The 17,262-nt window shown below is 42.0% G+C and overlaps 1 protein-coding gene across 1 annotated transcript in view; it reads right to left on the bottom strand.

The window, feature by feature from the left end:
- Nucleotides 1–11,975: 11,975 nt before the first annotated feature.
- The window catches only part of KDR (kinase insert domain receptor), a 30,645-nt gene continuing 25,358 nt past the window's right edge, over nucleotides 11,976–17,262 (bottom strand). The window contains exons 28-30 of the mRNA XM_039551277.1: nucleotides 14,656–14,752; nucleotides 14,472–14,560; nucleotides 11,976–13,608 (exon numbers count right to left, since the gene is read on the bottom strand). Coding sequence (XP_039407211.1) covers nucleotides 13,404–13,608; nucleotides 14,472–14,560; nucleotides 14,656–14,752 — 391 coding nt within the window. The 3' untranslated portion in view covers nucleotides 11,976–13,403. The remainder of the gene's footprint in view (nucleotides 13,609–14,471; nucleotides 14,561–14,655; nucleotides 14,753–17,262) is intronic.

The following is a 17,262-nucleotide window of genomic DNA, read 5'->3' as shown; positions in this document are numbered from 1 at the left end:
CTGATGCTAATGTAGACATAGCCTTATAGACAATTCCTCTTGGTCAACAAATCCAAGAGTACTTACAAGAAATTACCCAGGTACAATGGCAAAAAACCAAGTGAGATTCTCCAGGATGACAAAAGGCTTACTCACCTTCCAGTAGAATTAATCTGAGCCTGCACCTTTTTTTATGCCTCACCAGCATTTGCAAGGGAGGGAATTCCCCACACAGCAGAATTTTGCCTGTCCTTCCCAGGATAATATCTCACATGACTGGAAAAAGACTCTCAGAAAAATCTTGAGCCAAACAAAACTGGGCATGTCTTTCTATGGATCACAACTGCATGTGGAAGCCCTAGCACTTGTGAGGATCCAGGCACTTATTCTGAGCTTTCCAAGGAGCTACATATGAAATTACATGTACTGGTGTCCTCCCGGTACTTGAAAGGCAATAGCGTCTGTATAATGGTATAATGCATGTAAAGATGTAACTGTGGCTCTGGCTGGGCTGGCTGCTGCTTTCTACATTGACTGCAGCAGAAAGCACACAAAGGTCAGTGCAGAGTCCAAACATTCCAGGCAGACAATCCAAGAATGAACCATCATTGGTACAAGTGAGTGATGAATAATCCAGCATTAATTGCTAAAATGTTACAGTTGTCTATGGATGGAAAGAGCAGTTTACCCCAGGCACATGATGTGACTCTTTGGGATGGTCCATGGCCAGAATTTGGACCTCGATGATCCTTGTGGGTCCCTTTCAATTCAGAATATTCTGATTCTGTGATAAAGATGTTTTTATCTTGGGTCGTAAATGGCTATACACCTCTTTCATTAGGACAGCCCACTTATCCCAGTTATTCCTGCTGTAGATATTTAAGCATATGTAAGCATATCTCCTGTTGTGTGGATTGAGGCCATCTAGCTCTTTTTTAGGTTTAAGTCTTGAATTCTCTCTAAATGAAAGGACTGTCTCCTTTGAGTCAACATATCACCTGGACAGGAGCAACAGAAACTTAAGAGTCAGGTGTCATCTATAGTTTGATCCTTTAAGCTTGCTGGTTGACATCCATTAATCATCACAGAGCCTTTATTTCTCATCTAGTATCATATAGACATATTGAATAGAAAATGCAAGAGATTAGACCCCTGTGGTAGCCCCCAGAAGAGCTCACAAGGCTGAGGACCAACTACCTCAAAATCTTTTCTTGGCTTTCTGGGGTTAACTGAAGGACTGAAGTGACTCTGGACCCTCCAAAAGTTGTAGCTACAGTCCAATGAGATGCAAGGTCCCTCTGTATGGTCTTTGGAAAGTCAGTGAAACTGGGAGAGGCCTCTCTCTAATGACTGGAGAAAAGCTACACACACATGGTCAGAAAAGACCAAAAAGGACAACCCAGAGCACTGCAGACAGTCAGCATCACTTTGATCCCTGGGAAAATTTTGAAACAAGTACTCTTGCAAGATATTTTTTGGCATATAAGGAAATGAAGGTGATTGGTATCAGTTAGCATGGACTTAAGAGTGGTAAGTCATGTCTGATCAACCCGATTGTCTCCTGTGATAAAGTAACTGGCTTTGCAGGTGACAGGAGAGCAGTGCATGTTGTTTACCTAAAGCCTTTAGTGAGGCTTTAGAGGTTGCTGCTCACAATGATCTTGAACCCCATGTTGAAGCTCTACACTCTGGATGGGTGGATAACTAGAGGGCTGAAAAATTGGTTGAATAATCAGGGTTTGAGGGTTAATGGGTCATCCTCCACCTAGAAGCTGGTAACAAGTGGGGTACCATGGGTGTCCATCTTGTAAACTCTTGTGTTTAACATCTTTATCAATATCTCAAAGGGCGTGGTGAAATGCACTTTCATCTAACCTCAGAGCTGGCCAAGCTTCAGCAGGAGCCTGGAGCAGAGACCTTCTGTAGTCCCTTCCAAACTCAGTTATCTCTAGAACCTGTGAGAAGACATTAAATGCACTCCATGCACTTCTTTCAGAGAATATTAACATTTGATGTGTAGCATGCATCAGCATTCTTTGCACTTCATCACAATGCCTGCTGCAGGCAATTTCCCTGTCTGTTTTTTGCCTAGTGGGTATGTCCTTCACAGGAGACCGAGATGGGTCAAAAGACTTTGTTGCTGACAGTTCACATGCTGAAGCTGTGGTTTGGTTTTCTCTCTGTTTTCACTCATGCAGTGAATTTCAGCTCTCAGCTCTCACTTCATACATTCTAGCTGTCACTATGGTTTCAAATCAGTCCAAGGTTTCCCACTTAAGGAGTTAAAAAGAGGTGCAATATTCCAGCACTAATGAGTCAAATACTATAGCTGAAAAAGGGCTGTGTGTCCTGAAATAGATTGGAGAGGATCAGTGCTGTAACCAAGTTTCCGTGTGAACCTCTGACTTTTATAAATACCAGAGACTCTTTCCTTTAGGATCCCAGGTTTACCTTCCTCATCTGGCTTGTTGCTTCCTTTAGCTGCATTGGGAGGGGACTGCTGTTTTGTAGGGAGAAGCCTGGGTTATTGTTGTCTAACTGGACTTGTTGTTTTTTTCCACAGATACTGTCCCATGGGCTTCAGAAACTGTGAGGCCAGTGAAAGGTGATTTTTCTATGCACGGTTCTTGCAGAGACAGCAAAACTTAAAATATTGGCTGGATTAAAATCCAGGGTGAAACACTCTTGGATTTCAATGAGAACAAAGTTTCACACAGTTCTTTCTGCAGGATGATGCTCCTCACAGGGAGGAGGTTTATAAGAGGGAAAAAATCCTGCGAACTTCAGAGAAAACTGGTTCCCTAGACTGTCTAAAAAATGTATTTGATCATTGTGGTATAATATGTATGGCATTTAAGTTTTTGCATAACATCACTCTGATGGTTCTTGCAGATCCTGGGCAGGAAATCACTCTAATATGATCACACTGTCTGCCTGTTCTCCCTTCCTGACCCCTGCAGTAACTTTTTAGTCAACTAACTATTTGAATCTACTATTTTCCATTTTATTATTTTATATATAGTCCAGTGCTGGCAAAATACTTCAGATGGAGTTTGTGACTTATTAGGCACTAAGAAATCTGACCGCGAGAACAGGAGCCACAGCTAGTTCAGCTTCTACGCTTAGAGGGCAGACCTGTCTGCTTTCCCCTTTTATTTCAGTCTCAGGTAGTATTAGCATATTCTTCCTCTAATGAGTTTTATTTTAACATGACCTTGTCTGCAGAGAGCTGAGTTGAGAGAAAACCAGATGTAACTTGAGTTTTCCCTACTGCTTTCCTAGCAGAACAGCAAACATTTGTTCCCAGGGGCTGATTAGTTCCTGCTTTGACAATGCCAGTCACAGCCTTGCTTGCATCTCCATCTATTCCCAGCAATGACTAAGGAAAGCTATACCAGAGCCTTTCTAGAGTCTTGCTCTAAAGATAGCAGGGAGGGTGACTGAAATGTTAAGGTGTCAGAGTGTAGTGAAACAAGGGAATAAGGAAGAAACAACCTATTTAAATAGTTAACACCTAGGGTCTAAACTTAAAATTTTAAGGTAGAGTATTTTTAAGGGAGAGTAAAGTAAGTTGTGTCTTAAATTTCCTGTGGCCCCACCCCAGATTTACAGAGATATTTGCAGAATAAACTTGTTTACAAGCTTACATTATGCTTCTCACATGGGAGAACACTTAAAGTGAGCCAGTGACTTGCTGGAAAAGGACACAGATAGTAGTGAGGTGTCAGCTGAAACAGGGAGCTGGGTTTTCCAGAGGGCAGCTTTATCAGACTCTTTGTTCTGTTTCTCCAGCCTTATGGGAAAGGCTTGGAAGAAGTCAGACAGGTGAACTGCTGTGTTACAGTCTTGTGAAGGCCTCTAACCTGTATTGCATCACACATGGTTTGTACAACCCCTGGATCCAGATCTCTCACATACCTGCTGTGCATGGCCTGACAGAGCTGCAGCAGTACTGTCAGATATTTGGTGCTTGTCTGCACCAAGTACCAAGCTTTAAACCTGACAGGGTGTTTCTGCTCAGGCTCATATTCAGGGCAGTTTTTCATTTGTCTGCAGAGAGGCTGTGGATGCACAAGTCCCACCAGCGGCAGGACTGAGCTCAGTGTATCCAGCTATGTTTTGTCACTGGGGATTTTACTGAGGCCCGAATATTGACTCTCTCTTAATGGTTGATGCCACAGGGAAACATCCATAGACACTAAAGTAAACAGCCTTTACATGTCATGGGCTTTCAGCAGTTGTTTAGAATTTCCATGCTTTAGGCTCGAGGAAATTTTTCCTTGTAAAATTACTAACTACACAGGCATCCCAATGGTGTCAATGAGCTTTCCCTCTCTGTGCATTGCTGAGCACGGTCTGATGTTGTGGTCAGTGAACTTTGAGCTAGAAGCATGGAGTGATAAGAAAAATGTGATTTAGTTTTTCCTTTATGAATTACCAATTTACATTCACCTTTTGGTTTTTTCCATCTTAAAAAAAAATGGTAAACAGGTTGACTTCTTCACCAAGACTATGTGGAAGTACAGGATATATATATTTAGCACCAGTCAATCTGCTGAGAATGAGTAGGAAACTCATCAGTTCCTGAGGCTGTAATAGGTTTCCTCTGCACAACATGTTAGCAGCCTGATGGAGCTGAGGATATTCTGCCTATGTACTTGAAATGTCAGGAATGCAGTGTTTATTTGCAGCAAAAAGGCTGAAAATCAGGGCCCAAAATCTCTCACCCAGAAGGTACATGGCTCTTCAACAGGCTGCTAGAGAGGTACAAGCTGTGCAGCTGGTACTTGGTGATGATGAAGCATCACTGAAATCGAACTGCAGGCTGCAGCCACGCATGTGAAGTACAGTGTCTGGTCCACTGTCCTTCACCCTCTCTTTGGAGACACAGTCATTTTTCAAGGGCTTGGAACCACTTAGAGCAATTTTAGCAGGATTTGTTTTACCAATGTATATGGTGCTCATTGCAGAGCACTTTGTGTGTTGGAAAACCCACATTTATCATCTTTTACATGCAGCCCAAAAACGGCAACACTTGCAGAGAATTAGTGTCAAGACAGTGTTTTAGTTAACAATTAGAGCTTACAAGTTCACTTATAAAAGCTTCAGGGGATCATATTGCAGTACACCAAAGCACCATTCTAGGAGCTTTAGCAGTCGACAGTGGAAGCCAGAGGAACAGTAAATCAGCAGGATAGAGAACTTCTCCCAAACACTCTGTCTCAGTTTCCCATGATTTGCAGCTCAGAGATTTCCTGAACTTGTGATGGTGTTTTATGTATTTAGTACCTCTGAATGCTTTCTTCTGCCATTAATTTGCTCAACAGTTTGCTCAACTGATGTAAATTTTTACAACCTGTGGAAAAGAATTTCACAAGTTTACTAAGCACAGATGAAAACTGTATTAATGTGTTTGCAGCTGATGGTCACTAGTTCTTATGCTGGAAGAGATAGAAAACAGGTTTTCCCTTCAACTCTACTTCTGTAAAACAAAACCTATGTGAGGAGCAACCAAAGTACTATCTATTCTCTGTATTATCTTATTGTCTGTGACACAAATAAAAGGAATGCAGAGAACTCTTTTGATGAAGACTTTTACACATCTGAAGGAATATCTCCAAGTTTACTTGAAGTTCCTTCACTAGTGAAGAAAAACGAAGTACATAGTGGATAGGGGAAAATGTCTTTCTTACCATTTCAGAAAATGCCCCAGATGGGAGCAGTGGGTGACTCTCCCCCATTTGCAGCTCACAGCCACATAGACACACTGTGCTACATCCGAAAAAGGTTGCAGTGGTTTTAGTTTCACAAGCAGTGTTAGCTGGAGGAAGGACTGAAGCTGTGCCTCTCCACTACTGCCAGCACCCACAGCTTTCTCTCCTGCAGCTGCCGTGTCCCTTTTTATAGCTGTGATGCTCAGCAAACTATGTCCCAGGAGTTGAGTTCAAAATAACCAATCAAGCAACCAAATAACCCCACCCCAATTTGTTTTCAGTCATCTCTGTCCTTTGCTGGCACAAAAAACCCCACACAACACAGGGTAAGAGTTAAGCCCAAGAGTCCTAAGGCAAATTTAGGGAGTTTCTTCTATTGAAGAAACTGCCCAACTCTGACACTTAATGTCAGAGTGTCAGAGAAATGCTGGGCTGAGCTATACTGAAAGTATATATAGTGCAAGTACAGCTCATGAAATGAGATGTACCTTACATTTTTTGCCATGATATATAAGCTCTGATGAACTTTGATCTGCCCAAACCTAAGGATATGCTATTAAAAAAGAAAAAGCATCATATAATGAAAAATAAAAAGCAATTCATCAATTCAGATGAGAAATCTGTCACAGACACTTCTGTGGCAAAGAGTTCTTCACCTTAGGCTAGTGAATTTTTGGAGTAATTGACAAACTGGTTTATGACATGGTGATTTGAATATGCATATTTATGTGAATATATTGATTTGCTTGAAAGCTATATAGTGGTCAGGAATTTTAATGATGTTTAGGAGTCAGAAGAGGGGAAAAATTTTTAAACATGCAGCAATGATTTTTTACAGTCTACTTGTAAAACTGTTAATTGAATACAAAGATTTAAGACTGAGGACAGATTTTGCAGCCTTTTCTTCAATGTCTAAGACATCTATCTCATAACACAAAGCCCAGTTTCAGCAGAATTATAAAGATTCCTCCTTATTTGATTTCAAAGCTGGCCCCATAACAGACTCAATGAAATACAGCTATTAAGGGACTCTACATGATACAATATTGATTTCTTTAATAGCTATATAATTATACTGAGAAGCAAATTGCTCATCAAACTTAATAATCCTCCTGAAAAATTAGCAACATTAGCCTGCAAGCAGGCTTGAGATGACTAAAGCCATTGTTCTGATAGCATTACCAAACATATATTAATAGTTGTATTGCATTAGCTGCACACTCCCTGCTGTTTTAGTACTTAACTAAACTGAAATGCTAAATAGTTGTTGCCAATTTAAGAAGTTTATCAGACAATATAAAGATGCCTTTGTGACTGTAATACAAAACTACACATAAGTGCACCAAAAAAGTTCTGCTGGTGAAGTTATCTCCTAAGAGCTCTGTTTATGGGTATTACCCAAAGTTTAAAGAGAACTTTTATACCCCTGAGTCTAACTGAGTAAGTCACTGATAAGATAGGCCTGGCTTTCCCTCTGTTCTGCTGGTTCATGGTGGTAAATTGTGCTCCTGTTTGTGCTGCATTTCAGTCACCCAGCCCCTGCCTTCTGCCCCTTATCCCTCCCTGCAGCCAGCCAGGAGCCAGCACAAACAGCCTGGGAACGGGGCGACGCTGCACACAGGAGACAAGTCCAGCCCAACCCCGGGAAACCTTTCACCAGCCAAAAATAGCAGTGCTGAGAAGATGCCGGCAAAGTCGGGTCTTGACATTGACTGATGTTTGCCAATGCTGCGGTACATCCGTCATGCGAGTCAGTTGACAAAACACGGTCCTCTGCTGACTGTCCCACACCCTCCTTCCTCCCGACGGAAGCCGGGTATCTTGCGGAGACCTGCTTCGGAATCATGCCAGACAGATGTCACCTTCTCACCAAGGGGCCCTATTTACAGGTTTGGGGAGATGCAAACAGATTTTACAGGAATACTCTGATTCGAAAGGGAAAGACTGGGAGATAGCTGTCTATAAAATCCTAAATAACATGAAGGAAGCGGGTAGGGAAAACTTGATCAATGTACTGGAAAATAGCTTTGGCCATCAAGTGAAAATCTGCATGCAAACAGCTCTTGCTGCAGGATGTTGCAGATGTTAAGGGTTACACATGAGTTCAAAAAGTGGAAAATCCATCAAAGGATGTTAAGCATAAGGGTCCATTGCTGGTTCAGATGCCTTGCCCAACTCATCAGCTCTTAAACCATAGCCTGAACATGGTGAACAGAGAAATAAATGGAGCAAATGTACAAGTGAAACCCTAGAAAACGTCAGGAACTGTCCTTCCTAGGAATAAAGGGGCCCTACTTCTGCATGAAACATGCACTGTAAAGCAGCCTCTACGAAACTAGCAGCAAGCAGTGCTGGTCTTCCAGTTTGACAGTGCAACCTGAAGGTCTCTAACAAGCAAAACCCCTTTGCTCTTCCTTGGTTCCTGGTGCTAAAGCACAACTCTCCAGTATAAGTACCTATGCATAATTAAAAAGGATATACACGATTATTAAAATTTTCTTTCAGTCTTTGGCTCCTCTCCCCTGCTCCGTGCAATACAGCACTGCCAAGTCTAGGCCGTGTCAGTCCCAAAACCAAGGCCACCTCTGCCTGCTGACCCCCACCAGCTGCAGAGTTAACCAGAGTCTACAGATCCAGGGTCTGGTACACTGGGAGTAAGTGATGGAAAACAACCTGCCATCTTCAGCCTCAAATGATTCAAACAGACTTTGCTATGTGCCCCACTATCATGGGGCACACAGCCATCACTACAACGGGTGATGCTGGGCCAAGCAGAAGTCTAGGCTGCTGAGCTCTCTCACTGGTACTGCTGCTTAGCGAGGCAGGACGAAAACTACCTTACATCTCTCTACAATGAGTGGCAATCATGCTTCTGACTGTAGTGGGAAAACAGACTGAGAGAAATAAAACTAAACACTCTTTGCGAAAACATTGCTAATCAAGTCACTTAGCATGACTATACTGAAAGAGAGAGCAGCATGGAGCTCAGGGAAACAGCTTTGTAGGATGGTGAACAGATTCAGCTCTCCTTGGAAAAGATAACTGAACTTCATTTCATACATTCCAACTTATAAGGAAGTCTTTTTTTGACCAGGACTCAGGAAACCACACGGCACTTCCATATTACCTGGCACCAGAGGCTGTGTCTGACATTACAGCTGGGTCTGTAAATTGAATTCATTTCCCCCCTGCTCTGCCCCAAAACTTACAGAGCAGTCATCATTCACCATAACATGTCATCCTAACAAGCTGCAAGGAAGAGATACTTCACATTTGAACCAACCGGTGGCAGCCAGTGAACAATGCCTAGGTAACCAGAACACCCTTCATCATGAATCTGATATGTTTAACAGCTAATTAAACCTGTGTAGGGATTAGGCTTTACATTGTACAGTTTTATGGCAACAAAACCTGAGCTTCCTAAGATTACATTGACCAGCTCCTTATCTCTGATGCTGAGATGTTTATCAGCACCATATGTTACAAGCTCCTGCTATGTTTCCCAATGACCTTCGGGGACTTAATCAGCCTGAATGTCAGGGGTTGAGGAGCTGAGGACATATATCACAACACAGAATGCAACACTCAGCCAGGCAGAATAAAAATACAGGGCTGAAGTCCAAAGAAAAGGTCTCTGTCGGTTAACTCCTGTCCCTAATAAATTTGTCAATTAGAAAGAACAAACGTTAACTTTGTTTTCCTTGCCCTTGCTGTTGCTTTGTGAGGTCCCATACTGCGAGGTAACACAGGGTGTGTACTCAAGTATCAGTGATGAGGGGAAACCTCAGATGATTCATGGTTTGGGAATGTTTCGCATAAAAATAGCAGATTCCAGCTTTGTATCTGGAGGCTATCCATGCTACCCAGTTATGTTTTGCAGCCTTGGAACCATAAAAAGAGATGCCATTAAAAGGAAATTTTTGTCCCCAATGTCAGCAGCTCTGTGATTGTAGTGGTTTTAGTAACATACTGCTTTTATAATTAATAAGCACTCTGTCCCAAAAGTCTCCAGGCACGGTCTTTCGGGATGCCCGCATTAGAAGACACGGAATATTATCCTAACACTTTTATTCTCATGTGAAATGCACTTGTTTGCAATTGGAGATGCATTAATAAGAAAAGCTTAGGCTGGATTTGCTAAGACATTTCCATGCAAAGGATGAGATACATTTTACAGTGTCTTTTGCAGGGAGAAGGATCTACCTACCATGCTTGAACACCCCTGCATTCTTCAGGTGGGCTGTGTTTACATTGATAAGAGCTGACATGAGCCATCTCCAAGCCCTGAAACTGCCTATTTCTGGCATGGCTGTGCCTGATTCCCCACATCCTAACCCACCAGCCATTACAGTTCATTCTGGCAGTTCCTCTGAACAAGACAAGTCAATCCCATCACTGCTTCTCCTCACTCCAACCCAGCTGCTCACAGTGATATGTTTGGATACATAATCTTGTAAGTGTCCCTTCTATCTGTAGCTCACTGGGCTCAGATCCAGGCTGAATTTCATGGATAAGGATGCTGATCCAAATGTTGACGCTTTGCTGCATGGCTGCAGGGTAGAGATAAAGCTGGGACTGGTTTGCAAGGCATTTGCAAATCTGTGCATTATATGTCTGTTGTTTCATTGAAAATATCCTTTTTGGAATTTAAAGCATCTCAAAGACAGATGTGGCATGACTAGGGTTCCGCTGAATGTGCTGTATTCAGAATACAACAAAAAGTCCAGGTGTTTTAAAGGATGTAATGGCCATGGTTTAAGAAAAGAATTGTGTAACTGGATGCCAAATATATGAACACATTTATAGAACCTTTGCTTGTTTCTGACAGTGAATATATGGTTTGGGTTGATTTTTTTTTTAGAAACCAATTTCCTTTCCTAAAGCAGGTGTGTGCTAGTTGCCACATTTTCCAGGCATATTTAAAACTATTTGGACGCAGAAGAGAGCTTAATTGGCTGATTAGGATTGTAAGCGTGAACTTAGTAACTGACATGGCTATGTCTTGAAACTTCATCAGTCTGCATCGTGGTGGGTGGCTCTTTTAGAGGTACCATGAACACACAGGGAAGCCTCTGACTGCATTTATATGGCACATATTGTGTGTTACACCAAGCTGGAGAGGAAAAAAGCTACAAGATGAGATGTCTAAACTGAACATCCCAAACTTTGGGTAGTGCAGGTATCAATGACACACCTCCATCTCCACCTCACTGTTAGGACTCTCCAACATGTGCCTCATCAACGTTCTCTCAGTGTCAGTACTTTATGTCCCTTGTGTAATAATACATAGAAGAGCATTTTCATTAAAGATATTGAAAAATATTGCAGAGGGGGGATGTTAAAGGATGTAGCATTGTCTGTTGAGCATACTCTGATTGCTAGACTGTTGCCTGGGAAGCAAGACAAATGTCAAATATATACATGAAAATACAAGTCCTTCATAGAACCCCTTGCACAAAATTTAGGAAGTCTCTCCCTTTTTTTTCTATCTGACCTCCCTGCTCCTGATTTCCTCGCTGTAAAATGCTTTAGATTTAGGGGGAGCAATAGAGAAACATTTACACCTTGATATCTCATAATCTTGTATTTGGGCAATGCACATAATGTGCAGAAGACATCAGTCCCATATTCAGCCTGAGAAGAATTCAGCAGTGAGATCTCTCACTTCCTAGACAAGTGTTCTCACTACGCAGTAGCCTGTCTCATTTCAAACTGCAATAAAGAGAAGCTGAATTAAAGTCTGCAATTTGTGGCTTAACTTCCCTTGCACTTTATTTTAGCATAAGCTGTTATGTCCCTAGCAGTGGACAGCCTTGCCCTGAGAGCAAAGGCCTACACAGTGCAGAAGAGAAAGTTAAAAATTGGACAACAGAGTGAAAAGGTAGGAGCTTTAAGTACAGATCTAAAATAAAGGAAGACTTCGCTGCACAAGAGCAGAGACGACATTTAGTCAGTGAGAAGTGAGCTGGAAGAAACACAAGTGGGAAAAGATGAATAAGGCTTTAAGGGAAAATGCCACTCCCCAGGCAAAAGCCACTATACAATTAGATCAACCATCCCCAACTGAACATAATAAACTCTTTCAGAGGAGATTCAGCTTGCACAAGCAGTCTCTTCCTCTGCCCATTTCTCTAAAGGTATTTATTGCCAACTGCTAAAAACCACTGAAGTTTCCTTGACTACACATGTTCATAGACTTGAAACAAGTAGTACTTTAGAATCTTCCCTATCAACAGAAAGGATATAATGAAAGAAAACAAACCTACTTGTAGCCCCCCACTGTAAATTTCCAGTCCCTTTTAATGAAGTGAAAAGTTTTAGCTATTAAAAAATTTTGTGACCTTTGCAATGTTACAGAACACCGATACAAAATGTGAATAGTACAATATCTGTTATATAATATATATTTATATTTTAATATATTACATTTATTTCTACATAAAGAGGCTATAAATACTGTATATGCCTTATATTCATGGTTCCCAGCATTTGACATTATAGTAAGTACAAACAAAAAAATACTTAAAAAAATACAAAAAGAACTCAGTAGAAATAGCTTTACACTTTAAAATCTTGTAGTCCTCACTGTGTCTATCAATAGAGTTCTGGGACTACAAGAGCACAGGTAAGAAGTTGTCCAACAATTAGGCACAATTTCATCACTCGGAGAAGATCAGAGCTGCCATGAAACCAGCCACGGATTCCCAAGGCTACCTAAACTGAGATCTCTGCCACTCCAAACAGACTTTGAGTTTTCAAAGTGAAAGAGTCAGACCTAAATCTGTGGGAGGGGGGATGAAATGAGAGGTAGGGTGCCCTTAGGATGCCCCACCAGAACCACAGAGCTTCCTGTGTCCTAGGGTAAATGACATTGCCTTTTCTCCCTGTTGTAAGTGGTGATTCGGGGGGAGGGGAATATTTTTTGCAGCAGTTTCAGGCAGCTCAGAGGCAGGCAGGCAGGCATTTGGTGTGAGTCAAGGGTGCTGGGGATGAAAGGGGAGCAGAGCCATCCTCAGAGGTCAGGCACGGCCCTGCCATTTGAGTCCCATCACTTGGCTCAATGCTCTGCCTTCTCCCTGCTAACCAACTTCACTGAGAAAATGCAGCTCATGAGGACTTGTACAGCAGCCTTTTTCCTCTGCCAAGGACAGAGACCATCACCCCCACCTATATTTAGCCCAGCCTATGTTTAGTCTCAGGCTGTCAGTGAGTGCCAGAGCCTTGAGCTGGAGGTTCCTTTTTTTGTTTGTGAAGGTACAAGCAAGGAATAACTCTGAGAAACAAGAAGCCAGTGCCGTGCTGTTTCCTTCCTGGAGTCCAGCCACACAAGGGGAAAAACAAACAAAAAAACCCCCACAAAAGCAGGGATGTGCCATTATTTCGTACAAGTAGAAACATTTAAGTTGAATGCCGTGATGCTGCCTGCATCAGGCAGATGCTCCACATCTCCACAGGGTCAGCTCCTGCCATGGGGTTGGCACAGCCCACACACCACGGCTGGGGCTTTGCACCCTCAGCCACCAGCATCTCTTGAGGAAAGAACCCCAGTCTGGCACAGCGCAGTTTTGCTGCCAGATGCTTCTGCATCATCTTCAGGAAAAATAAATGTCTTTTCTTACAGATGCCATCTTTCAATACGTCAAACCTGAATACCACCAGCCCAGGCAATGAAGGCACATCCCAGGGGGAGCTGGAGCTGCCAGCTTCACCCTAGAGTGGCGCGGGGCTCTCGTAGGGGAGCCCATGAGCACGGCAGAGTGGGGGCGAAGCCTCCTGGGCACACAAGAGTTCCGTTTCCTCGCTGGAGTAGACGGTGGTGTCCATGTCATCCGAGTGGTATCCTGACTGGTACCCACTTGTCTGGTTGGAGGCTTCGGACATGACGGACTCATTACTCTTGCTGGGCACCAGTGTGCTGCAAAAAAAAAAACCAGAAACAGGGCTGAGAGAGCTGTGGAGAGAGCTGTCTTCTGGAGGGCAGCTGGGCGACTCCAGATGGCAGCTGCTTTCCATCACAACAACAACCAAAGCAAAAGGCTGTACTTAAACCTGGCTTCAAGCCTTTTTAAACATGCATTTGATTATAAGGAGAAACCTTTTCATATGCCCTAACTTCACTAATGCATGAAAAAGATGTTTAATTTTATGACAATACAAGGAGTTAGATTGCAACCACAGATGAAATTAAGAGAAAGCTTTTAGAGGCTTTACTTCAGCTGTGGTGCAATTGTAACTGCAGTATATCTTAGTCTGCACTGAAGTTGTTCTGGAAAAAAATAATTCCTGAGAAGCTCTCAGACAGCATACGTGAGGTTTCAGCTCCATGCACACCACTGTGCTTCCTGTGAACTGTACAATGAAACCCCTGTAAAATGCTCTGAAAATACACCTAGGTACACCCTGAAAATTTGTGTGTCAGCTATTTAAAAAAAAAAAAAAAAAAAGAAAGAAAAAGCACGCAGAAAACCAAAACCAAGAGTTCAGACAGGTCCTTGTGCTCAGTTTTGTGCACCAGCTCAGTAGCTTCGAGGGCTGATTGATACTATTGCAGCTGATAAATACAAGTCCTTTCTGGGTGCTGACTGGGGCTTCCAAAAGCTGCATTACCTCTCCTCTCCTAATACCAAATGCAGATGACCAGGCATACCGGGCACAATTTTGCTTTCTGTTTTTGAAAATACTTTAAGAAAAGATTTTGTCTTCCAAACAATTCTACAAACCAATCAGTCTTCTGACATACTGCAGGTAAAAGGTCATATTCAATCCTATAAGCCTTACCTAAAGGGTATTTTCACTTGTTTTTCATTCTCTTCCAATGCCTTCAGCTCTTCAGATGCAAGAACCATCCCACTATCTGTCTGGTTTTCCTGCAAAGATGTTGGAAATGCATTAAATGGAAAAAGAATAAAAACACAAAAAAAATGTATAATAGAAGGAAGCATGTATAAATAGACAAACTCACCTCCTGAACAACTTTTACAGTGGTTACCAAAGGGACATCTTCAAATGTTTTCACACTCACTGGGCGGCTTTTTCTCTTGCTACCTTGTCGGTACTGACTGCAAAGAAAACAAAACAATAAAATTCTGTGTCCACTATCCACAACTTGGCTGCAAACAGCACAATGATATCAGAACCCTTTTATCTCTCTTCAGAGAAGTTAATCCTTTTGTCAAAACATATTATGCAAACTTCAAAATATCTATTTATTGAAAGGGATGAACAGCCTAGAAAGTGGCATATTTCTGACCTTCTGCTCCTGACAATATTGATCTCTGAGCAAATTCTAAGAAACGACTTTGAGAAAACAGCTTCTTTCCTCAGTTACACTGGAGGGCTTCACTTCCTGCAAGCTTTGCTTAGAAGTATAATAAACAGAGAAGCCTGGAGCACAGACGTGTGTCTCTTCCTTCGGACAGCACTTCTGAGACCCCTGGCTGGACCTAGGACAACAACAGCAGACTCAGCACACTGCTGCCCTTCAGCCGTGGGGATCAGGACAGGGAGTGCTAAATCTCTCTTGAAGGCTCTTCTCCAAAAGAAGCCCTCTGGTTCAGGATGACATCCATAAAAAATATTGGACAAAAAAATAAAATTTACTTTCATGGAGATACTAATACAGCAAACAAAACGGCACCCTCAGCTTTCTGCCTAAGTGAATATGGAATGAAATGGATGGTGTCCCAGTTAAACAGGGCAAATTTATGTTCTTAACAGCTAATGAAGGAAAATCCATGGAGTTAGTAGAGTAAGCTGCATCCACTTGAAGTGCAAAGCTAGGGACAGTTAAGAGTATCATTCACCCCTTTTCCCAGCTTTGAGTCTAGCTCTGCTGAATCCTGCTTATCTCCAACAGAAATTTATTTAAACTGGTGGGGATTTTACAAGTTCCTTTTGTAGCCTGCTCAGGTGCTCAATCACACTTTAGAATGATTTTCAAATATTAAACCCAAGTATTTGCTGCAAATCAAATTTTTCCTAATGCTGGGGACACAGAACAATTATTTAACACCCTCTTTGGAGCAAATTTTCATGTACTGAAAACTGCTACTATGTTCCCTCTCTATTTTCTCTTCCTAAACTTAACAAAACCAGTTCTTTTCAAGCTCTCTGCACTGGCCATGTCTTCTGCTCCTCTGCAGTGGTATCTAATCTATTTCCCATCCAACACTACCAGGACCAAAACCATCAAATGGACAATCTAGTCCACTCACCCTCCTGGACAACCTGATCTTGTACGACTAGAAGTTTATTCCACAACTTGCCTTCTAAGTTTGGAAGCTCCCTCTGTGCTTGCATTTAAATGTCCACCCAGGCACAGAGCTGCATGGCCAGCACTACAGTTTTCCAGGGTGGTGAGGACTGAGAAGCCCAGCCTCTTGATCTGAATGACTTCCCAAGTATGGGAGACCTGCCTCTGCTCAGCCTAGACAAGAGGCAGCCTACAAGGGCTACAGTGAATGAGATCCTCCTGGTTAAGCAAACTACTGTTCAAATAGGACTAGAAACAGTGTGCAGGCAGAGAGAGGCTATGCATGGAGTCTGACTCCTGCTCGGTGGCAGTGAGAGCTCAGCTGATGTCCTCAGAGTATTTCCTGACATTTGCTTGCATTTTGTATTAGATTGTCCCATTAAGAAAAGGCCAAAAATGTTCTACAGGAAATCAAAATGCATCTTCTCTGCTATCCTCCAGGTCAATTATTCTCTCTAAGAATGAAACTTCGATTACTTTGACTTGATTTGTTCTTGATGAATCCATGCTGGCCATTTTTTAGTTATTTTCCTGTAGGCATTTACCATTATTTATCTGAACATTTATTCCACAATCGTTCCCAGAATTCAAATTAAACTGATTTAAGAATTACATTTTTTCTGTTCTTTCTAAGAGTAGGCATTACCTTTACACTTTACACTAACTCTTCTGTACCTCACCTGACTGTTTTTAATGACAATCTTTCAAGGTTCAGAAATTGCATATCTATTTACTAAGCGAAATATGGCAGATGCTAGGACATCCTGCTGATTTTAATTTACATCAGCAATCTAAGAATTCTTTAAGACTCTCCATGTTTTCCCTGTGCTTGTTATCCTCCTCCAGCTTTGATTAAGAGATTATATTTATCAGCCTTTCCTCATAGTTAGTACTTTTGTGAAGATTGAAAAAGACATCTCTGAACAGATCAATCTTTTCCACTACCTATATAGCAAGATCCATGCTTACAAAATCGTTTTCAGCTACCAGAACGTAAGAATAAAGCCCCTAAGCATGACTTAACCTCCTCACTTTGCCTCTCCTACCATGATTTCCACAAGTGCTTTCACAATCCTATAAGACGAGAAAAAAGAGATTCAAAGTCTCCTTCAAACGTTGACAGAGTGCTTTTACTTCTGTTCATAAGAGGAAATGGGGACCAGGAAAAGCCATATAGGAAGTATTAAAAGTGGAAAATAAGTGTGATATTTTCAGTGTTAAATCATGCTTTTTTGTCTTTTAAACATGTATAGTTTGAACTGTCCCACTACTAAAACATGGGTTCAGCTGCAGGATCATAAGTTCAGCTGAAGTGTG

The sequence above is a fragment of the Corvus cornix genome, chromosome 4 (genome assembly GCF_000738735.6).
Source record: "Corvus cornix cornix isolate S_Up_H32 chromosome 4, ASM73873v5, whole genome shotgun sequence".
In the NCBI taxonomy this organism is placed as follows: Eukaryota; Metazoa; Chordata; class Aves; order Passeriformes; family Corvidae; genus Corvus; species Corvus cornix.
The sequence above is the reverse complement of the archived record's forward strand: the minus strand, read 5'-3'. Positions and strand labels throughout refer to the sequence as shown.